The 25,292-nt window shown below is 38.5% G+C and overlaps 1 protein-coding gene across 1 annotated transcript; it reads right to left on the bottom strand.

Moving 5' to 3' along the window:
- Nucleotides 1-2,722: 2,722 nt before the first annotated feature.
- Nucleotides 2,723-24,732, bottom strand: GUF1 (GTP binding elongation factor GUF1). The gene is made up of 17 exons (XM_072749092.1): nt 24,033-24,732; nt 23,162-23,273; nt 22,844-22,992; nt 22,304-22,384; nt 21,353-21,430; nt 20,326-20,409; nt 15,941-16,005; nt 15,209-15,412; nt 13,721-13,860; nt 12,447-12,570; nt 11,544-11,676; nt 10,582-10,725; nt 9,554-9,687; nt 6,475-6,576; nt 5,546-5,665; nt 3,696-3,732; nt 2,723-2,933 (listed from the first exon to the last, which is right to left on the bottom strand). Exons 1-17 carry the CDS (start codon nt 24,195-24,197, stop codon nt 2,796-2,798), a joined length of 2,010 nt encoding a protein of 669 aa, XP_072605193.1. The 5' UTR covers nt 24,198-24,732; the 3' UTR covers nt 2,723-2,795.
- Between the last annotated feature and the right edge of the window lie 560 nt (nt 24,733-25,292).

Raw genomic sequence — 25,292 nt, forward strand, 5'->3', positions numbered from 1 at the left:
CTGTTGGTATAAAATGTTCCTTTAATTCCACATAATGTAGTTCTAATTGCCTGGTCTTTAAATGACTATTAAGTCATATCGTCTTCCTGTCACACAGCTGGCTGTGTAAAGAACTGGCTACCAGGCAATGCCCTATTCATCTTAGGAAGTCACAGTGTGATCCTGAAAATGCTAAACATAAATTTTGGTGCTTGATTCACTGTATTTCTGTGCTTTAAATGTGCTAGCTCAAACACAGTTTAGCAGATTTCCCATCACTAACCTTCAGGTCAGGGGGCTAGTTGCAGGTCCAAGTGCCTAAGCTCCTCAGCAAACTGATCTCCGGCCACACTAGCTCCCTAGCTCAGAGGCTACTGGATTTCCACACGGCAATGAAGCCTGGTAGCTAAGATTGGGTACGGTTTGGATTAAAAACAGCGAATCCCAGCTTTGTCAGTAACTGGCACTGGCCAGGTGTTAAGTCTGTGCTGCCCGCCCAGGTGACAGATGGTGGTGGTACCTTGACGCCTGGGAGCTCAGGTCGGCAGCTGTCACGTGGTATACACCCCAGAAGTGGTGGCTACTCGGGTCCTCGTGTAAATTACTGTAGTGTTGGCAGAAGTCTTAGTATTGGTCCTCGGGAAGTATACTTGGCACACAACTCTAAGTCATGAAAATCATGTGTCTGGGAGCGTGGTTCAGGGGGAGAACTTAAACTCCTACTACAAAATCTGAAAACTACATTTATCACTACAAGTAAAACTGCTTCCTGCAAAGTCAGGATAAAGGAAAGAGAACTAAATCTGTCCCAATTCTACACACGCTAATAGAGCACAAAGCTTAAACAGCAGAAACGTGGTGCATACTTAGTGCCAGGTACCAACTTACAACCCTCTCCTGACAGTCACAGAACAGAACATCCTGTCTTACACGTGATCTGTAAATGCTCTTCTGGTTTCAAATATACCACACAAAATACAAATATTGTTATGAAATCTCCTATTTTATCTATTACAGCTAGGGGGGATAGGGAAGGTACCTGAGATCAGAGGTAGGATGAAATCAAGGGTTAACACAATTTTTTTCAAAGATTTTATTTGACACAGCACGTGCACAAGCAGGGGGAGCGGCAGGGAGAGGGCGAAGCAGGCTCAGGGAGCCTGATGTGGGGCTCGATCCCGGGGTCCTGGGATCATGACCTGAGCTGAAGGGAGACACTTCACCACTTAACCACCACTCAGGAGCCCCTTCTGTACACAATTTTAAGTAAATCCCACTATCTTATAGTTACAATATTCACAATGTAATTACCTTTGTATTGTAGGGAAAATAAAATGCATTGCAGGGAAGCCTGGGCGGCTCAGGGATTGAGCATCTGCCTTCGGCTCAGGATGTGGTCCCAGGGACCTGGGATCGAGTCCCACATCCGGCTCCCTGTACAGAGCCTGCTTCTCCCTCTGCCTGTGTCTCTCACAAATAAATATTTTTAAAAAATGCATTGATAATCTTATCTCTAAAAGACATTTACTTAATTCATTCAAGGTAGAGGACAAAATTCAATGGCTAAATTACATATCTTCTGGTAATACAACCTGCCGTCTGGTTTGTTCACTAACCGGGTGAATGGAGTGAAGAGCACGTACATGCTTTGAAACATGACAGCCATTTACGGGCTGTGTGATATCAAGTAACTTAATACTTAAAGCTCAGTCTCAATTACAACATCTGGAAATAATTATTAAACTGCCATTAATAACAGCTTCTGCTAATACCAGACACCTATCACTTTGCACCAAATGTACCTTAATTATCAAAATTAAGACAGCCCCTATCCTTAATTTAGATGTGAATATAATAAACTCTTTCAGACATTTATAAAAATTGAAACAAAAACTAGACAGCACATGTCCAGCTAGTATGGTATTTGACTTTAATAACTGACTCGTGAGGCACCTGGGAGGCTCAGTGGTTGAGCGTCTGCCTTCAGCCCAGCGCGTGATCAGCCCGGGCGTGCCTCTCTGTGTCTCTCCGGAATAAAATCTTTAAAAAAAAAAATCACTGACTCCCTATAAATCTGATTTTATCCAGCTAACAACAAACTGATACTTAAGATGATTTTGAAAATACTTTATCTTAGGCTTGAACTAGATAGAATCTTAAGTATGCTGAGCCTCTTAGTGTAAGAAAAAATAAGCGTGAAAACAAAATAGTTAAAATTCACTCAGCACTTACTACTGTGTCATACACTCTTCAGAGTATTTTATTTATTTATTTTTAAAGATTTTATTTATCCATGAGAGACACAGAGAGAGACGGGGGGGGGGGGGGGGGGGGCAGAGACACAGGTAGAGAAACAAGCTCCACGCAGGGATCACGACATGGGACTCGATCCCGGGTCTCCAGAATCAGGCCCTGGGCTGAAGGTGGCGCTAAACCACTGAGCCACCAGGCCTGCCCTCTTCTGAGTATTTTAAACATACTACCTGATACAATCTTCACAGCAGCCTTGGGAGGTAAATTACAGTATAATCCTGATTTCACTAAGGAGTAAAGTAATAATTTACCTTGGGGAGTGATTGGAACAGAAATTTAAAAGCAGGCAATATGGTTTCAGAATCCAAGCTCATATCCTGCCACCTCTTCCTTTTCAAAGAGCTAATTGATTATTTAAACCTAAAAATACTGAAACCAACAAATTTTATACTTTTCATTCTGTTGTCAACAAACAGATTACTAAGTAAAATGAAAAGATACACAAGTTTTAATTTATGAAAATTCATTTAAAAAAAAAAGAAAATTCATTTTTTTCCCCACAATTATTTATCAGATTGTGTTCTCAGGACTTTTATAAAAGCATCTTTTGGAACTTCAATGTTGCCAATTTTCCTCAGTTTTTTCTTTCCTTCTGCTTGTCTCTTCAAAAGTTTCATTTTTCGGGTAATATCACCACCATACTGAAAAATATTTTTAAAAATTGGAAGTCCAAATCACTCCACAGAAAATCATGTAAGAGACATAATACAATTATAATGACCTTACAATTATTACCCACGAGGCAGACGTCTGCAAAGTCACCTTTCTAACCTCCTCCAGAGCAGATCATAATTTAACATCTTCTCAAAGAATGATAAAGACTTTAATTTTTTGGGTGGAGAGGAAGATCACGAGGAAACCCCATGACATGTTATCATGTCAAAAAAGAATTATCAACCGTCTTACTGATTCAAGTCTTAAGATTCTGGATTATGTAGCTATAGACTCACACAGCCCTAAGTGTGCCAGTCCCTACAATAAGGATTTAGAAAAAGCATCTACCATTTATTTCTCATAAGTGAGTTAAGAACTATGAGACCACAAATTCAACAAAGCAATGTAGGAGAGGTGGATTTCAAACTGCCATACTCTTCACACTTAAGACACAGTCATTGTCTTCAAAATGTCTCCTTATAAATTACATCAATGACACATGTTATCCTGGTCGTAACCATTATACTTCACTGGGTAGTACTTCATATAAGGACATTTTTATAAATAAGATGGAAAAACAAGAATTTATCAAAATGAGTATGTTATCAGCCAAGCTGAGATTTACCTATTCAAAAGAAAACTAGAGATGAAATGGTTATTTAAAAAAAAAAACATGGAAACCGATTTATTTATGCCCTTTGATTTTAAACTCTTGAAATAAATATATTATTACGAAGTAGAATACATACACATTTTGCCAAAACGTTTTTCCTATAGGCTTTCACACTGTAAAAAAAAAAAAAAAAAAAAGAGAGAGAGATTTACATAAAAATTACATAATTTCAACACTCTTTAAAAGAATTTTATTTTCAAAAAACAATTTCCACTTTACTAAAGATTTAAATGATCATCCCATACTGAGTAAAACGGATATAAACAAATAATTAGGTAGCTCAAATGCTCTTGTATCTATTTTCATGTATTTGACATAAAAGAGGAAATGGATTCAACATAAATTTAAGAATAAAAAAAGGTCAAGGCTTGTGGGTAGTCTTGATTAGGCCAAATTCAATAGTATGATCTTAATTTTAAGAATTATACAAGGTCATGTCTGGCTCAGCCTAAAACTGTTCCTACCACTCACTAACTACTTCCAAAAAGTTTAAACACGGTTATCATCGCATTACCAGCTCTACCGAATATGCATTAAGACTGACTGGGAAATAAAGAATGTATTACTTTTGTAAAACCCTTTTCAGGGCAAATGAAATAATTCTAATAAATCCACCCAAGCAAATGCAAACCAATCTATTTCTATGGTGTTTTGAAGAAATTTGAAAAAAGTTCCTTTTATATGTATTCCATAAGAAGAGATAAAAATCTATTTTTTTTCGGTAAGGATTCTTCTACCTCCACACGCTGAGGTTAGAGTCATTTGCTACTTTCAACTGCACCTTCCAGGATGTTCCCTGGTGATCCGTTCCAGTCTGCCTCTAAGCTCTGGATATTCATGCAACTCAAAACCATTAACTAAAGCAAAATCGTGCTAAGAAATGAAAATTCACTGCAAACATAGGCATAAAATTTATCCCAAAACTATGTAAAAACGGTGGTTGTAATTTCACCATTACTGATACGTGTAGGTTTGGGTTTAAACTACACTAAATGGCAGTTTCCAGCAAGGGAACACTTCCAACTTCCCAGAAATCAGGGAAACATGCTACAAGGTATTTCCTGCACTTAACTGTTACTGGTAGAGCAGCTTGTGTTCTGATTCATACATATCACATCTCTCCTAAAAAAGACGAGGGTCCTACATGAATCAGCCTATCTTCCATTTCTACTATATGTCATGCAATCAATGTACAATGCAAAGCTCAACATATTAGCATTCCTCTGCCCGTCATCTTTCCGATTTCTAATTTGGCTACTTCTGAGAAGTGATATTAAGTGCTTTAAGTAAAAATCGTAATTTAGGGGCCCCTGGATGGCTCAGCTGATCAAAAGTTGACCTTGGGCTCAGGTCATGACCCTGGGGTCCTGCTCAGCGGGGAGCCTTCTTTTCCTCTGCCTGAAGCTCTTCCAGCTTGTGCTCCCTCTCTGATAAACAAATAAAATCTTTAAAAAATAATAATTTAGTTTTGTCTTTTGGAAGAGTAGCTCCAAAAGTTTTTTCTAAAGCTTCTTAAAAAGTTTCAGTTGCTATTAGCTATACTTACCTAGGAAATTCAGTGGTCATTCAGTAAAATGAGTGGAAATAAAGCAATTCTTCAAACCCATGTCCATTATATCAATAATTCTAAAAAATACCACTCAGTGTAATTTAAGTAAATAACTAACAATTATTAAAATAATGTATATTTTAATATAAAATATTTTATATTTTAATATATTATTAAAATAACAGTGCAATTTAAGTAAATAACAATTATCACTTAATTAAGTGGAATTAAAATCAGATTAGTGTTTCTACAAGTAAGAATAAGGCTTAAACCAATGTGAAGTTAAAATTTTTAATATCACTTCATAATATAGTTCTACTCCTATCATTTCCAACCATTTATTCTAAAACAGAAAACAAAAATAAATTTCAACTCACGTTTCTCTTGCAATGATTTTACTTCCAATAGCAGCTTGAATTGCTATCTCAAACAGCTGCCTAGGAAGAGAATCCTTAAGACGTTCACATATGACTTTGCCAACAGAGTGTGCTTTGTCTCTGAGAGAGAAAATGTAACTATTTACATATCCTAAATACAAATACTTACAGTACTTTTCCAGTACATACACATAATAGATGTAAAGGTGATTTCTTAAAGAGGTTCAAATGGGAACTCAACTGCCATAAATAACCCTTACTTTGAATCATGACTTTTCTGATTGTAAAAATATACCTATTACAGGAAATGTAGGAAAACAAACCATTCTTGCTACCTTTCCCCTCACCACAGAAAGCCAATGTTAAACATTTTAGAATGTGTGTTAAACATATATATGTCCTTCCAGTTACTTTCCTGCATAAGTTTGTTATTTACAGTTTGAATCATAGCATATGTCTATTTTTTATTGAATAGGCATTTTAATGTCATTAATATTACTTTACAACATAATTTTAATACCTTAAGATTATTAAATAGGTGCTCCATTATTTATTTTTATCAATCTATTTGTTGAATATGTAGGATATTATATTTTTCATTATCAATTTTTATGAATATAAAAATTTTTTTGTTTTCAATTTTAAATCTAACACAAAGTTTAAAACCATTTCTTCTACTTTGCCTTACCCTGATGTGGGAAACATTTCTTTCCATGACACTATTCTTTTTGGCTATTGTAATTCTATTCTTTCATATTTAACAGTTTGGAAAGAGAAGCATGGGAAAAGAATGGAAGGAAAAACTAGTACAAGGAAATTTAATTACTTTTAAGTGTTTAAACTGTAGCTCTCAAACAAAAATAAGCAATGATTAAATAAAAACATGTCAAAACTGGTTCCTTTCACATTCCATGTTCTATTGAACTTACTTGTGTACAATAGTCACTAGCTCCTCTACAATATTTCCATTCAGTAGAATATCCATTTTTACAAGCTCTGCATTCTGGTAGCCCGCATCTTCATAATCAAAACTAACAAGGAAAAACATCCAAGTGATAGATAAACATACTTCCCAAGAGACTATTATTTTTCTTTGCAAAGTAGATTTTTTCTACCCATCCCCATATCCCCCCACCCAAAGATATAACTTTCTATCAAAATATTAAATATACATTTCACATGAACAGATCTAGATGACCACAGTGAGGGAGTCCCTCAACGTTTTACATTTATGAAATGAAAGGCAAAAGCAAGAGGAAAATAAAATGGTAAGCAAGTCTAGGAAAATGGGACACTGAAGACAAATGTCACCTTCTTCCCAATGTTTCCTCCCAAGAGCTGGCGGGCTGTAGACAACAGCATATATTCATAGCTCATTCGCAGAGATTACGTGTGGGCTTCTGTTTAGCTTTCTATTACCAGTTAAATAAATACTATGCCCTGTTAAAGGGTCACTATAAATAAGACATTCGGATTTCAACTACTACTCTTTAGTTTGAATCTTCACAGAGCTTTTTTGGGGATGAAATGAGTGAATACATGTAAAGCACTGAAACAGTACCTGATACAAAAAAAGTGTTCAGAACACAGCCTCGCAAGCAAATAGCACTTCATTAGCATCAGCTATTAAACAATATAGTCAAAGCTTAGAATGCTAATCAAAACAGGTTTAACTTACAAAACTGAAGTCTAGTGAGAAGGAAAACTTCATGCTTACATGTTTTTTCAATTATGGATTAGAACATGTATGGCCTAAATTGTCTTAAATTTTAAAACAAACTGATGCCAGAGCACCTGGGTGGCTCTGTGGTTGAGCGTCTGCCTTCAGCCCAGGTCGTGACCCCAGGGTCCTGGGATCGAGTCCCACATTGGAGCCTGTGTCTCCTTCTGACTCTGTCTCTGCCTGTCTCTCTCATGAATAAATAAAATCTTAAAAAAAAAAAAAAAAAAAAAAAAAAAAAGAACAACAACAACAAAAAAAACCCTGATGCCTAGAGCTGGAAATGTTTGGTTTCTAAGCTTTTATAGCAGGAAGGTCACAAGTTGATACTAATACTCTTTAAAGCCAGACTACCTAAAGTTTTGCTAAAATCCTTTCTTTCTTCAACAAACATTAGGATTTACTATATGAAAGATATCTTAAGTACTACGCAGAAAACAAAGATAAAATCTACATATAGGATCTAGATTTCACCTGTTGACAATGTTAAAATCTTGTGTGCTCCAAAATTTTAAAATTTATTCACTCATTTTTTTCAAAAGAAACCATTATACAAATGTTGTCTGTGTTTCCAAGCTGGCTATATGGAAACCTAAGCTCTGTTCAAAAGTTATTCATTCCAGTGTACAACACATTGAGGAATGCAGGAAACACATTTAGGAGTCTGAAAGGCTACCTGGGGGTTTTAGGACAAACAGCTCCATCAAACTTCTGACCCAGCAGCACAAGAGTCTTGAAACTTGGTCTAAGAGAAAATGTTCCTTATCTCAGTCCAGGAGGGCTGACTATGGTCACAGACCATGATGCATTTTTATTAAGTTAGGAATTGACTACTTAACAGAAAGATCCAGATTCTTATGTTCAGGAGAACATAAGAATCACCTTAATCCTGGAAGCTGGCATTCTTTTATTGTTAGAGTTCAAACTTAAGTATGCTCTCTCATTTAATCTGAAGTATGTTTAAGTTTCTAAGCTAAAAGATTTTAGGACCACTTAATTCATAAAGTGGTATCTAAATGCGAGTATAACTGACAGACTTGCTTAGAAATGTTTGTAAACATTTAGCTTAGTCATTGTTCTTTCAACTACAACTGCTTTTTAACAACAATTCATCTTCCTCTAAATCCCAATGCCACTTATTTGCTTACGTTATCGGAAAGAAGACATGGGAGAAAAAGAAAGGGGTGACAAAGTAGAAAAACTAATTCCTCAATACAAACACAAAGGATACTCTTTTGTAAACAGGATGACTCTTTCATTATAAAGCTCATTTTATAAAGCTGAATTTCCAGGTCACTGTAGCCCAGTCTCTGAACACTGGAATTTTTCTTTGAATATTAATGTTAAATATGCCTGCACATGTGTGCAGATGCACGTGTATTTTATAGATGGGAATGGTCATTTTCCCATCTACTTCCCCAGCATATTTCATATTTTCTTTATATTCCAATATATGCTATCCAGTAACATAAGATTTTAGGACACTGGGCAGCTAGAGTTATTTACCCCAACATAAAATACTCCCCAAATGCTATGTTTTGAGTTGTTACTTAGTATTACACCTTCCTCCACTTCTATCAGGCAGTTCTCCTCATGTACTCCTGGTTTTCATAATGTGGACCACTTATTCTGGAGAAGATCAAGGTATTAAAGTGCTCACAGATCCAGGGGCACACCTCACATTTTTTACAGACTAAATATGTACGTCTGTTTTCCAAATATATTCTGGTGCTCCTAGGAATACAGAAGACACAAATACATTTCAAATGTGCCACTGAGACCACGGCAGCTTTCTGAAATCACATACAATTTTTAACAGTATACTCTTTCATGAAGAAGACACTATAACTTTTTTATTAAAAGAAGGGTAAGGGGCAGCCAGGTGGCTCAGCGGTTTAGTGCCGCCTTCAGCCCAGGGCGTGATCCTAGAGACCGGGGATCGAGTCCCACGTCAGGCTCCCTGCATGGAGCCTGTTCTCCCTCTGCCTGTGTCTCTGCCTCTCTGTGTGTGTCTCTCATGAAGAAGTAAATAAATTCTTTAAAAAAATAAAAAATTAAAAAAAGAAGGGTAATGGTTTGATGAGTTGAAGAAGCTTGTTCTTCCAAAGCAAATTATGAACACTCTTAACACTTACAAGGTTGTTCCAAGCCTTTCTATCCTTAAAGTTGTTTCTCCACTATTTTCAAGAGAACAGAGATTATTAAATGAGCTGAGAATTAGTATACTCATGTTGGTCAATATTTCAAAAGAATTGTCCAGGTATCTGAACTTCTTGTTAAATTTTTACCTAGCATATCCAGAAGACAGGGATTTCAAGGAATCATAAAAATCCACCACAATTTCATTCAAAGGGAAGAGGTATTTAAGCATAACTCTATTTTGATCAATATACATCATATTCTTCTGAACTGCTCTTCGAGCCTAAAAAAGAAAAAAAAAAGTGTACTTAATGATGAACCTATTTAAATGATTTATAATGAATATAGAAAGCTGTCAATTACCAACTTAAAAATTCCCTTAGAGATCCTAATAAAGAGTGGGCAAAATGAAGGAATATTTACTGGTCTACTAAAATCTTGCAGACAATACTTGTAATACAGAGAGAACTATTTCATACTTCAATTGTAACATATTTAATAACAAAGCTTTAAATTTTTTACCTTTAACAATTTTATCTTTTTAAAATTATATAGTATTTAATGATAAACCAAATACAATTACAGATAATGTCAAAGTTCTAATTTCTTGTTTTACAAATAGGTCCAAAGATATTAAGTAAATGGCCAAAGTTTTCTAGTTTGTGATTACAGAATTAAAATGCAAATCCACTAATACTCACTTAACAGTTCTTTCCTATATGCATCGGAATATTTCAAATAGTTTTTTGAGGATGATTTGTGGATTAAGTCATTTATTACATCATAGCAAAACTAAGACAAAAGGGAGAATATCCACCCTTTAGTCAAAAGTCTCAAATATTACAGTTATCTTTCAAACTATCTTCAATTCCAAAAAAAATCATTCTTTTAGCTAGTTAGTACAAATAAGCATCAAACTTTTCTTTGGGCTAACATGTCAACTCAGTAAATTAACACAGATGATAAAAATTCTGGTTCTATTTTTCTTACTAAACTCAAACTGATTTTAAATGTATCTATTTCATATAATAAATATACATGCGTGTAGATGTAGATCTTTATGGAAACTTCTTACAAATTTAATGTGCTTTACAGAGAGAAAACTTTTAAAACCTCAGTGGGAAACCACTGTTGGAACTAAAATTTACTTTTATATTAAATTGCATTACACTTGTACCTGGCAAAGCATCATTACTTTTCCAATATATTCATCTGGTGTGATGATGGTACCCAAAACAACAGGCTCCAAATATTCTGTAACTTTTGATTTATCAGGGAATTGTGCAGGATTGATGATTGTAATTTCCTTTTCTCTGTATTCCTAAAAATAAGAAAAATCATTCAAAAGCTTAAAAAAAAATCTTAATTACCCTGTTTTAAAATTGGCTTTTAATTTATAGTAAATATTAGAATTTATAATAATTGCATCTGTTGAATAAAAACAAAAGAATTCCTAAAGGTTAGACTATTATCTTAACAATCTTATATTTTAAAAACCATACAACTATAACCACTTAATAGCAATTTTATTAAATAACATCTGCTGGACATTTACTAAACATATCTCATGTACCACTCAGAAAAAAATATGTAAAACGACATTTTAATCTGCCTTTTATAGGGCATTAGCATAGTTTCCTAAGTTAACTTTGATAGAAAATATTTACAGATGTTAAAGTTAAAATTTGTTTAAACTGAATTCACTGCAATTCAGATGCAATACAATACTGTCTCTGTCATTACCTTGAAATTTGAAATTTCCTATAGCCAGGTAGCAATGACTGCTTCAGTTTTCGTAAGATAAATTACTTATGACCAAAATTATATTCTTCATTTTTGTACTGGGTTTAGAACAGCATTTTAATTACTAATTCTATTTTTTTATTCTCAGTAACAGGTTAGTTTTGACAATATACAGATTTCTATCAGGTTAAGAAAAATACTGCATTAATTAGTTCTCAAGTGGCTTCTCCATTATTAGTCATAAAGTAATTCAATTTTTAATGCTACTAATCAAGAAATATTTCATGTAATAACTAAGTTAATGGTGTACAAAAGTTTCTCTTCTATTTTGCATACACACAAACACACACACACACACTTTTTGGTTTTCCCTTGTATGCTGGTTGACAACAGTACCTTTATCAATTTTGCTGATGAAAGAACAGCTTTATATGGAACAGTAGGGGTTGTCAAAATTACAGAAGCATTATATTCTTGCTCTAGTCGCTGGTTGAAAACTTCCATATGCAAAAGTCCAAGAAATCCCAACCTGGGGGGAGAAAACGTCAAACTCCAAAATGTGTATTTCATGGGCCCTGGTTTCTTTGATGAACATAGTGTTACTTTGTGGGGAGGGGTGGGATTAAGTCATTCCAAATAAAAATAGTTTGGGCACCTCGGTGGCGTAGTCGGTTAAGCGTTTGCCTCATTCAGCTCAGGTCATGATGGTGCCGCCCTGGGACCAAATGGGGCTCCCGGCTCAGTGAGGAGTCTACTTCTACCCCCTCCCTGACTGCTGCTCATGCTCTCTCGCTGTCTCTCTCAACTAAATAAAATCTTTTAAAAATCCAAATAAAAACAAAAAGTCATTCAAACAATTCACGTCATAATTAAATGCTAGGCAGCCTGGATGGCTCAGCAGTTTAGCACCACCTTCATCCCGGGGTGTGACCCCGGGGTCCCAGGATTGAGTCCCATGTTGGGCTCCCCACAGGGAGCCTGCTTCTCCCTCTGCCTGTGTCCCTGCCTCTCTCTCTTTGTGTCTCATGAATAAATAAAATCTTTAAAATAATAATAATTAAATGCTGGCAAAACTTCATTAAATAAGATTCAAAATTAAAAAAAAAAAAGAAAAACTTCTTTTGGAGTTCTACTTAAAATTGCTGTAAAGCTTTTCCATAGAACATGAATAGAGTATGAAACAGGCAGACGTTTGTTTTGGTATGCTTTACACTAACCAAATATTCAGGAACAACGAACCACTTAAATTTCACTTTTCAATAAAAATTTGGTCCTACAGGGAGGGTAAAAGAATCTTACCTCCAGCCAGCACCTAAGGCAAGGCTACTATCGCGATGAACTGTCACACTGGAATCATTTATAGTCAGTTTTTCTACAGCACTCTTCAGGTTATTATATTCAGATTGGTCTATAGGGTACATCCCTGAGGACACAATAATTTCTAATTATCACATGTGAAAATCTGCCTAAAAACCGAATATATAATGCTTCCAAGACCAAAATTAAACATTTAGCTTTTAAATTACTTCCCTATATTACAACGACCACAATAATTGGTTTACTAAGAAAACCTGAATATTAAGTTACACTGGCTTCAAAGTATCTTGCAAGTTTTAAAGCCTTAATGAATTTACAACTGGATTCACACTCCAAGTGACGTTTTTATCCTTTTGCAAAAATATAAGAAAAATAAAAATTAGGCCTATTAGAAAAATGCATTATTTCAAGAAACAAAAGTTGAAGACATCCCACAACCACAAATGAAATTCCCTGAGATGAAAAGCAGAACTAGAAATGAAAACTACACTTAACCCTTCACTCTGTACGGCAGATAATCTATTAAAATCAAAGATAAGTTTTGCTTTTCTCAATTCATTGACAAAAACCATAAAGTTAGTGATTCATCAGATCCTTTTTCATCTGATCCTCAAGTCCTCACTCTCGAATCCTCCAAAATCCAAATGATTGACTTTGCCTAATTAAAGACCAACTTCCTAATTCCCAGGGACAGATACAAGGGGAGAAAAGCAGGTGCTGGATACCAGCACGGAGTAACCTGATGACCTCCGATCAGGCCTTCCTTCCTCAAGTATGTATCACACCACACAGTAGTGAAAGGCTGTGAAGTCCTGCACCTGAGCAGACGCACCGTCCTCTGCCACTTACACTGGTACTATACAATGTTAAAGGAAGTCCAACTAACAGGAAGGCAGCAATAAATGTCTCCTGAGAATTAGTCATGAATGCATGCTAACTCAAGAAATATTCCAAATGCAATGGCCTACCCCCCCAGGGAAACAAAAAGGAAATCCATGTCACTATGTTCTTTTACATATCAGAGAGCCCATATTTTCCAAGAAGTCCTAAAAGAAAAAAAAAAGTGTAGGAAATGATCTCCCACATAAAGCTTCAATATACATATGAAATTAACTGACACATAAATAGCACTCAAAAAATGAAAACAGAAAGCGTATTCTGGAATTAGCTGTTATTGAAAACGATTATTTCTGGTAATTATTATTTCAATTTACAGAATAAATTGTCCCTTATCCTTGAATTTGTGAGCTCCTCACCTGCAAATACCATTGGTTTCGCGGATTTAAACCCAGGCAAGGGCTCCACTGGTTGTTTATGTAAATATAATGTATCTCCTATTTGTGCTTCAGTGACATCTTTCATCCCAGCAATCAGATAGCCCACCTGTCCTGCATATCTAAATAAAATTATTATATGGAAATATTTACTGCTTTAATGTTTCAAGTGCATACTCACAATTAGCTCTACCTTTCCTGGAAATTATAACATTTTCCAAATAAAACCTCATCTAATTCAGAGTAAGTGCTACCTATCAATTCTTAACGCTAAATGGTCAGTAAAAGATCATGACCATGCCTTACAATCCATTATCAAGGACCTCTCCCACACAAGCCTATGTATGGCCTTCTTCAGGACTCTGCCTGCCTTTGCAAATTAAATAACAGCTTCTAAAATATAATAGAAACATAGTGAAACTAAGTGCAGAAACATAAGATATTTCTTGTACTGTAAAACACTATTTTATTAATGAATTGTGTCATTGATGCACTTAAAAAAAAAAAAGATTTTTAACCAAGCAGAAAAGTGTGAACTCTAAATGAATCTGACACCAATTTAATGCTCCTTAGGAAAAGAGCACATCCGAAAATTTCAGTTTTAGCTTAGTTTTTGTTGTTGGTTTTAAAGCAAATTTCCTACATAGTAACAAACAACGTTTAGGGTATCAGAATCTTAAGTGAAGATACGATAACTGTCAATACATGATCTACATGATGGAACACAGATAAGAAATATTTGAGTAAAATCAAAATAGACTTAATGCCTCAAATAAAAAATGTAATGAGCAAAATAGTGCTAGTTTTAGACATTAAACTATCAAGTGTGACCTACACAGTTGCCTGATTCACTACCTTGGTTTTCACCTATGAGGAAACAAAGACCTTAGGTTGCCCCACGTACGTGCCAGGTGATTAAGCTCCTCAGTACCTGGTGTAATGCTGGAGTAGGCACTCAAATATTCGTTAACAAATTCAGAATTCAGTTTTTCCAACGCACACTACCTTCCTAACCATGGATTCTAGTTAGTCAAAGTCTTACCATACTAAAGGAAAAATTACTGAATTTTTCTTCACTTTTACATCGAATGATCTACTTATAATCTACTTATAAATATATATAAATATACTTATAAAGAAATACCAAACTGATGCCCAGTATAGTACGGATATGGGTGAAGAGAACTCTCTCTTTCACGGTCTCTTCAAATACATCAATATAGGGCCCAGTGTGCACCAGATCATTAAATGTGTTATGACTAGTCAAAAGGAATAAAAATATATCAAATTTGTACCGTCCTTCACATGAGATTCCTTTTGCAAGAGCATTTAATATTTAGTCTCATTAAAGAATCCATTTGGGTTTTTTCTGAGTCACCCAACTGGGATCACCCTAAGCACAGCAAGCTGAGAAAGGCAGAGATCGAAACACACACAAAGGTATTTTAATTACTACTGCAGATTACTTACAGTTTATGTGTTGGCTGCTCATTAGGATTCAGAACTCCTATTTCATTAACTTCATATGTCTTTTTAGTATGTGCAGATACAATTTTATCTCCTTTGGAAACCATTCCATCAAATAATGCTACATTGGCTATCACACCCCTATACTGGTCAAAGGTGGAATCAAATACCAAGGCTTTCAGAGGATTTTTGCGATGCACTTTGGGACTAATTAAAAATAAATGAGAAGAAAATATATACATGATAAATTAAAATCTTAATAAAATGCTTATTTTTAAATTCAAATGTTATGCTTAATTTATTCTAGTACCTGAAAAAGGCTGATAACTGACAGCTAAAATAAAAAGATCTTCCTATGAAGTATAATGCCTATTTTTATATTAGTTTTAATTCAATCTTGAGTGTCAAATAAATGACTTTTAAGATCTACGAAACTGATGAAATACATTGATTCAGTATTAAAACACAATAATTGCTAATGTATTCAAGTCTCCATATTCAAAGATTATTAGGAAGAGATCCTTACCACCCTTGTTTGCTTTCTTTTTCTGTACTGTACTTGATTTCTATGTATTACTAAAAATAAAAAAAGACTGTATTTTCACTCACAAGAATGATCTAATCTAAAATTACAAAAATAAATAAATAAATAAATAAATAAAATAAAATTACAGATCAGACTGATGGCCTTTGTACTGCTAAAGACAAACAGTAGAAAAACAGCAAAGTACTCACGGGGGTATTCTTTCAATGACTGCCTGAAGAACTCTTTCAACATTTGTTCCAAGTTTCGCAGAAATCTAAAAAAGAATACACACAAAAAAAAGCATTTAAAGACTATTTTTCTATTCTGGTGACTGAGCTTTATAATTAGAAAAAAGAAAGAATTCTAACAGTCATTAATTTGAAGAAAGCAGTAAAAAGAAGCACAAACCATATAATAACACTGACAAAATTCTTCCATTACAGTAGAGGAGTCTATGGTTCTTGGTTTAAATTACAAAAGTATTCTGATTACGGTATGAAAGCAGTAGTCTAAGAGTTTAAAAAAAATCTGAGTAACAGTTACGACTCTGTATGCAATGTATGACTTTATATTTTTCCTAAACCTCAAGATTATTGCATATAAAGAGAATAAACAATATACATGTTTGGCACACATATAGTTATAAGGCATATTACTACTTTCGTTCTCGAGAGAGCAAGCGAGCGTGAGCGAGCCTGAAGACTCAAAAAAAAAAAAAAATAAGGGCACGACTCACCTTTGTCATTATTAGTAACTGGATTGCCTCTGAAATCCTCACTTCAAAGCCCATTCCCTAAAAACTACCTCTTAACCTTTAAGCTGTCTCTAGATCAGTTTCCCAAGTCAGCACTAAGGATGGTTTGGGGTGATAATTGTTTTAGGGACTGTTCTGTGCATTTTAGGATGTTTAACAGAATCTACGGAATGTCATCAACCCACAAGACAACAGTAGCACCCATTCCCCAGAATGATAACGAAAATGTTGGGATCCCTGGGTGGCGCAGCGGTTTAGTGCCTGCCTTTGGCCCAGGGCGCGATCCTGGAGACCTGGGATCAAATCCCACGTCGGGCTCCCGGTGCATGGAGCCTGCTTCTGGCTCTGCCTATGTCTCTGCCTCTCTCTCTCTGTGTGTGACTATCATAAATAAATTAAAAAAAAAAAAATTAAAAAAAAAAATAAAAAAGAAAATGTCTCCAGACGTTGCCAAATGGTTCCTAGGGGGCAAAACTACCCCCTAAGGAGAACCGCTGCTCTAGGCTCTAGTACCTTCTTTGCAAGGATCCTTTTAAGTTCCCGTGTCTACACCATTGAATAGACTACCTTTTCTCATTATCCATTAGCTCCCTGCCCCCTCCTTTCCCAGCTGAGACTCCAAGGTCCACTATTTATAATCACTCTGTTCAACCACTCTCTATTCTCTCCCTATCTTAAGGTTGGTAAAACTCAACTGTGACTGCTTCCAACTATGTTTTGTCTTTTTCTTAAGGTTTTATTAATTTGAGAAGGGGGGGGGGGTGAGCGAGCACACGTGAGGAGAACAGAGGGAGAAGGAGAAGCAGACTCCCTGTGGAGCATGGAGCTCAAAGCAGGGCTCAATCCCAGGACCCCAAGATCATGACCTTAGCTGAAGGCAACACCTAACTGAGCTACCCTAACAATGTGTCTTTTTAGGCCTACAATATAATCAGAGGGTTCAACATTACTGAGAAAAATCAAGTAACTGGTCTGGTTAGTTTCTTGTGAATTTATGACCACTCATCTCAACATGCAGTTAAACTTCCAACTTCCCAGGACGCGTCCTATAGTAAATTCAGATTATCATTCAGTAGGGCATTTCACAACACCTTCCTTTCGATCACACATTTCCCCCTTTGGCCAATTCACTCTTGGTTGATGACTCCACCTATTATTTCATTTAAGAAAACAGAAAATATCACAAACTCCCTTACCCAAAAGATATAAATACACTTGTATTTATAATCACAACCTCTTTGCTGTCTCCCATTACATTTGAAAATTATTCCTTCTCTGAATACTCAATCCTTCCACTTCCTATTCTAAATCCTACTGTGATCTTTCTCAAGTTCTTACTCATAAATACTCTCAAACTGATAAGAACATAGTTTGGCTTCTGGACCTTATCTCTACACTTGTCCTTAAGAAATGATATTCATCTGTAAGACCTCAATACCACATATATGGCTAATAACTCCTAAATATCTCTGACCCCACTCTCTACATGAATGCCTGAATTGTAGATTTACGCAGTATCTCTACTTGGACGTCTAATAGACATTTCAAACCCATTACATCCGAAGCAAAGCTTTTGTCTTCTCCTGTATCTTCTCCTCATATCGGTATCAACTACTACTATCAACTACTTGCTTTAAATCCAAAGCTACCTCATTCTTTTATCACTTCCTTACACGTAACCTACAAGCAAATCTATCCTATCTACGAATATACATCAAATTTGCCCACTTCTGCAACATCACCATCACATACTTAGCCACCTCCCCAGCCCCTGAGCTATTACTGCAAGCTGGCTTCCCCTAGCTCTTCTTATTCTTTCCTAATGAATTCTCTATAAAGCAACCTGAACAATCAATTTATTTTCCTCACTTGCTTTAAAATCCTTTATCTTAGAATAGTTTACAAACCTCAGCACAGCAAGTCCCAGCATGACTTGATTCCTGCCTACCTCTACAAAGCCATCTTACCTAACTTGCCTCCTTTCTGTTCCTTAAACGTGCCAAACCTTGCCAAACATGCAAGCCTTTACACTTGCTCTTTCCTCCTCCTGGAATGCGTTTTCCCCAACTCTTCATTTCTTCAGTCTCAGTTCATCAGAGATGCCCTACCTAACATACTCTGCATCTGAGAAAAAAGGATTTTTTTCTACGATACTCCACCTAAAACACAATTTCTTTTTTTTTTAATTTATTTATTCATGATAGACATAGAGAGAGAGAGAGAGAGAGAGAGAGAGGCAGAGACACAGGCAGAGGGAGAAGCAGGCTCCATGCAGGGAGCCTGAAGCGGGACTCGATCCCGGGACTCCAGGATCACACCCTGGGCCGAAGGCAGGCGCTAAACCACTGAACCACCCAGGGATCCCCTAAAACACAATTTCTTGAATGAATTTTCTTAACACCTCTCTTACTCAATAATTACTACGCTTACTTCTTTCTTTACTTATTTAATGACTGCCTCCCTGAGGAGAATATAAACACAATGATTCAGGAGCTTCATCTATCCTGTTGAAGCTGTGTGCCTAGCTGGCACATACCAGATTAGTATCTGAATGAATTTTATAAAGATGCATTAAAATCAGAATGTTAATTATACTTTAATATGACCCAAGTTATGAAACCATAATTCCAGGACTGCCTTATGAGGTTTCTCTTTATAATAAGAACCACTGAATTCCGTATGTATCTATCCCCAAGAAAAAAATACTGCTTTTTCAGTTACTACCATGTTGTATATAATCATCCATCGTGTTAAGGTTAAACAAACAAAAAACACTCCGTCACCTCAAACTTGCTCCTTCAAAAATCAAACGAGATGGAAAGTGGAAGGTGAACATTATATTGTTGCACTGACATACTTTCTATACAAACACACAGCTACACAAGGCTCAGGCTATTCAACACCTACATCATCATTTGAAAGGTAAATAAAATCCAAATTTAAAATAGTACCAACTTTGATACAAATAAAAATTTATTGTTTCTTAAGATTATTACTATAACAAGTTCTTTTGCAAAAAAAAAAAAAAAAAAAAAAAGTTTTGTCAATTCAAAAACAAATACATACAAATGCCTTTAAATTATTTTGAACCCGCTGTTTAAAGACAGTACTTCCAGGGGCACCCAAGTGACTTAGTTAGGCATCCAGCTCAGGTCATGATTTCAGGGTCCTGGGATGGAGTCCTGAGCGAGGCTCCTCGCTCAGCAGGGAGTAGGATTCTCTCTTCCCCTCCTCTCAGCCTCTCCCCTGCTCAAGCGCACACTGTGTGTAAAATAAATCTTTGACTGAATGAATGAATGAATGAATGGAGTAATTCCATGGAGGCAAAATAGTAACAAGCAATACTGTCATCAGCTGTAGAAGACCTGTTTCTTTGTCCTGACACATTAGCTAACTAGATCTGTAATCTTAGGCAATAAAATTTGTGAGCCTTAGTTCTTTCAAGTGGATCACAAGAATAATTACGGTCTATCCTAACAAAGATTTCTGATGATCAAATGAAATATTAGTAAAAACACCTTTGTAAAACTATGAAAACTTTATATACCAATGGGCCATCAAATACTATAAAATTTCACTGAGGCCAATCCCCGAGATTTTTTTTTTTTAGGATTTTATTTATTTATTTATGAGAGACACAGAGAGAGAGAGGTAGACACAGGCAGAGGAAGAATCATGCTCCATGCAGGAGCCCGATGTGGGACCCGATCCCAGGATTCCGGGATCACACCCTGATCCAAAGGCAGATGCTCAACCGCCGACCCACCCCAGACATCCCAATCCCTGAGATTTTTTGTAAGTGTAACTATGTCTTCAAAAAAAAAAAAGGGGGTATTTTACCTTAATACATTCATTTCTTGGAATATCAAACACTTTTTCAATTTGCTTTTCCACTCTTTCAGGATCAGCATTCTTCAGATCTATCTTAAAAAAAAAAAATCATTATGTGTTAATACAGTAAAAAAAGATGTATTACATATTAATAGTATTCAGAGACAGTTAAGAGCATACCTACGATAACTGATACCTCTATTTTTCTTTTCAAAAGTGTTAAGATAATCCAGACATAGGCAATATAATTTTAAGAAATAGATCCACTGAAAAACAGAGAGCAGACAACAGAGCACGCAATAACTTTACGCAGCTGGCAACTCAATGTAGTAAAAGAGTTCAATAACAATTTATCAACCAAGATCATATAAACTGATTTTATAAATTAGATATAACTTATGACAGCAAACTGTCCTACCTATAAGCAACTTTGCATCTTTTAATCTTAACTCTAATAATATAAACAAAATTCAACTGAATGCAATTCAGATTTTTTTTAAGTAGGCTCCACACCCAGCAGATCCCAACTCAGAACTTGAACTCACAACCCCGAGTCCAAGACCTGAGCTGAGATCAACTGAGCCACCTAGCATCCTGCAAAGTGGATTTTTAAATTAAGACTGTTAATTTTAAAATATAAAAGTTAAGGTTTATCAACAGTGCTCAGCTTAGGACTTCACTGTTATGGTCCATGTGTTATACTATTTCCCCCCAATTAAGGGCTTTTTCTTTTCCTATATGTGTTTTAGCGTAATAAACGTACTTTGGCTGCCCTGCATGTTGTTCCTTTCCTCCACAAATAGCCCTCAATTATTCCATGTCAATCCAGGGAGATGGTCTTCTCAACTACATGTAAGGATATAGGAGATTGAGTTGCAATTCTATTACGTGCAATTCAAAGAAATAAATCCTACCAATATATTTAATATGCAGTTGAAGATTCCTCACATAAAAAATAGTATACTTAATAGTCAAACACTAAATTCACTTTTAGAAAGTAAAATACTAAATGGTATTATTGTCTCATTAGAATTACCTTGTTTATAACTGGAATTACCGACAGCTGTGCTTCAAAGGCAAGAAAGAAGTTTGCTACAGTTTGGGCTTGAATACCCTAGAAAAATCAAGACAAAGGTACCGATATGACCATTCTACCATCTATCACAAAAGCTAGGACTTAAAACCATTCCATACATCTTCACCAAAAGCAGAGGTATAAAAAAAGAATGGTATCTATACTCCCAGAAATCCGGGTTCCTTGTGAAAATTCCTTTCATATCATGAAATATTACTGGAGACAAAAGACATGAAACATGAGCCCTCAAGGTCATGAAAGCCTACTGAAGGACACAGTCATGTGATACGGTTCTTGGAGCCCCGTATCCAATGTACATAAGGCAGACACTGACTGTTCCTCAGTTCCTTGGTTTAACACAACAAATACCCTGGGTTTTGAATGAAAAGTTTGTGAGAAAATGAAACATATCAAAGACTTACTTTAATAGTACATCACAGCTCTTATACCATCATTGAACTGAATATGTTTTTATGGTTATCTTCACACCACAAAAGAACTTGGTAATGTTACTGACATATTTCCTTAATGGTAATATTTCCCAAATCACCTTAAAATCACCCAAAATGACCTGCGAAATATTCATTTTCAAGTTCTGCTAAAAATTAATATTAAAACCCCAAATTAAGAACTCCAAAAATTGAGGTTTTGGTGGGATGAATGTCGTATATACTCCAACAATCCCTTCATTCTTCTAGAAGATTAAAGTCTTTAAAATATGAACGAGTCAACCTCAGACTGCTTTAGTGCCATGAAATTGAAATCAACAGGACCAAAGCATATGATTTGGCTTAATACAATAAATCTTATTATTTTCAAACATAAAAATTCTATTTCCAAAATATATTTTTAGGAAAACCTCTTGAAACAACCGAATAGCATGTCACACCACATAAAATTGCAAGTACCTACCTCGTTTGCATCCACCACAAGTAAAACGCCCTGGCAAGCGGACAGTGACCTGGATACCTCGTAACTAAAATCAACATGGCCCTGAAGAACAGAAAATACCCATACTTCTCAAGTGAGCTGTATTTTTTTTAAGATTTTTTTTTAATTTATTCATTCATGAGAGACACAGACAGAAGGGCAGAGACACAGGCAGAGGGAGAAGCAGGCTCCCTGCAGGGAGCCCGACGCGGGACTTGATCCGGGGTCTCCAGGATCCTGCCCTGGGCGGAAGGCAGAGGCTAAACTGCTGAGCCACCAGGGCTGCCCAAGAGCTGTAATTTTTTAGAGAGGGAAATTATGGTCAATCTACTGAATCCCCTTGATAAAAAATTAATACCTTTTTTTTTTAGCCTATACTTGTGAAACAACTTACTCAAACATAAAAACACTGAGAAAACCAAAAGCAAAATGTTTAATGCTTGGTTCTAAAACTGAACAGGGATTTGTTTGCAGAATCAATCCAAGGCTGACTCAACAAGAGAGACGAAATATTACACGTACCGGTGTATCGATGAGATTTAGAAGGTACTGCTTTCCTTCACAATTATAGAAAAGAGACGCTGTCTGTGCTTTAACAGTGATTCCTCTTTCTCGTTCCACTTGCAATTTATCAAGAACCTGTTTATTATTTTTTGTTTTATCAATTGTGCCTACAAGGAGAAAAACACTTACTGAGATTTCTATAGGCTTAAAAAAAAAAAAAAAAAAAAGACACAACACTGCATATAAAATCAAAACCAAAATTTTAAAAGGCACAGTAAAGATGATGATTAAGCACTCGTGGCCGTCAATTAACTATAGAACATAAAATGAAAATACCTGTTAGTTCCAAGAGTCGGTCAGCCAAAGTACTTTTGCCATGATCCACATGTGCAATGATGCTGAAATTTCTGGTATTTTCAACAGAGAATCTAGACATGTCGATTTTTTCCTAGAAAGGGAAGAAAAATAAAACATTTATGAGCATACATTTTGCAGGATATGAAACAAGTATACCAATTCCAAGAACATTCCAAGAACATTCCTATAGTCTTCTTGGAATAATTTTATTGCGTCAGCCTTGGGCCCAGGGCGTGATCCCGGGTCCGGGATCGAGTCCTGCGTCGGGCTCCCTGCAAGGAGCCTGCTTCTCCCTCTGCCTGGGTCTCTGCCTCTCTCTCTCTTTCAGGAATAAATAAAATCTTAAAAAAAAAAAAAAAAAAAGTAACTCCAGATTTTTAGTTGTAGGCATCCTCTCTAGGGTTTTACGAGGACCCACACCCACGACTACTCCTGGGCCCGGCGTCACGAACTGCTCGCCTCCCTCGCCGGCGCCAGGCCTCGAGATGCCCCGGAACAGCGCGAAGCACACCCCGGCCCTGCCCGCGCTGCCCACGCCCTGGACGCCGTCAGCCGCCTCCAGACATGGAGCACGGAAGCCACAGGACAGAGGAATCCCGGCAGGCTTCTAGGAGGCGGCGAAGCCTGCCAGGCCCCGCCCCCGCGCGCAGCCCCGCCCCCGCCCGCCCCAAGCGCAGCCCCCGCCCCGCCCACGCCCCGCCCCGCACATAGGCCCCGCCCCCGCGCAGCGCAAGCCCCGCCCTGCCCCGCTCCGAGAGCCGACCCCGCCCCCCCTGAGAGACCCCCCCCTCCCGTCGCGCCTGCGCAACGAAGGCCGCCCCACTCCGAGGCGCGGTCGCCCGGGGCTCACCTTGCGGTCGGCCGGGGCGTCGGGGCTGCGGGGAGTCCCGGCCGCGGCAGCAACCGCCCGGGTGGGCGCGGGGCCGGACTCCGGGGGCCCCCGTCGTGCGGCCGCCGCGGCCCACAGCCTGAGCGCGTGCCCGTGCCACCGGCTGCGCCCCGCGGGCGTCCACATGCTGCGCGCTCCCGGGGCCTCAGGGGCGGGTCTCCACGCGGCTCGCCGCCATCGCGCGCCCGTCCGCCCCGGTTTAGGTCCGGCGGGTCCCGGCGCGTCACGCGAGACGACGCGCGGCTCCCGGCGTCGGCACGTCGCACGCGTGGTGACGTCAGCGCGCCCGCCCGCGAGGTCGCTCGGAAGGCGGGGCGGAGCGCTCGGCCCGGCCGCGGCGCGGGGAGTCGGCGTCGCCCGCGGCGGGGAGGGCAGCGCGGCTCCGAGGCCGGGGTCCTGCGTCCGGGAGGGTCCGAGCGGGGGTGCGCCCCGCGGAAGGCGGCCGAGCCTGCCCGCCAGCTCCCGCCCGGCTCCCGGCCCCTCGGCCTCGGCGTCCGGGACACTGGCCTCCGCCGGGATGGAGAGTGCGAGGCCCCGGGGTCGAGCCCCGCGTCGCTCCCTGCAGGGAGCGTGGAGCCTGCTCCTCCCTCTGCCTCGGTCTCTGCCTCTCTCGCTCTGAATAAATAAATAGAATAAATAAAGTGCTGAGGCCGGCGTAGCGCGGCAGTGCCCGTCCCCCCCGACGTCCCCTCGACAGCCCCCATGACGTCCCCGCGCCGTCCCCATGACGTACCCCCGCCGGTGGCTGACAGTCCCCTCGACAGCCCCCATGACGTCCCCACGCTGTCCCCCTCGACGTCCCCATGACGTCCCTGTCGACGTCCCCACGCCGGTGGGTGACAGTCCTCTCAACATCCCCATGACGTCCCCACGCTGTCCCCCTCGACATCCCCATGACGTCACCACGACGTCCCCCGCGGTCCCCGCCGTCCCCTTGCTCTTCTCTGGACCGCGGAAAGGTGGGTGCAGACCGACGGGGCAGCAGCCGAGCGGAGCCCAGGGTCGCGCCGGGTCCCGGCCGCCGTCGGGCTGCGGTCACGGCCGTCCCCGCCCCTGCCATCGCCTCTGCCCCGGGGCCCGCGTCAGGGCGGCCTGAAGGGACGACGTCATCCACGGGCTCCAGCAGGGACGGGCAGACCGCAGCGGCCAGTGTCCTCCCCGGTTCACACACGCTGCCGCCACACACTGGGGGTTCTTTACCGGAAATTACCTTTTATGCGT

The sequence above is a fragment of the Vulpes vulpes genome, chromosome 2 (assembly GCF_048418805.1).
Source record: "Vulpes vulpes isolate BD-2025 chromosome 2, VulVul3, whole genome shotgun sequence".
NCBI lineage: Eukaryota > Metazoa > Chordata > Mammalia > Carnivora > Canidae > Vulpes > Vulpes vulpes.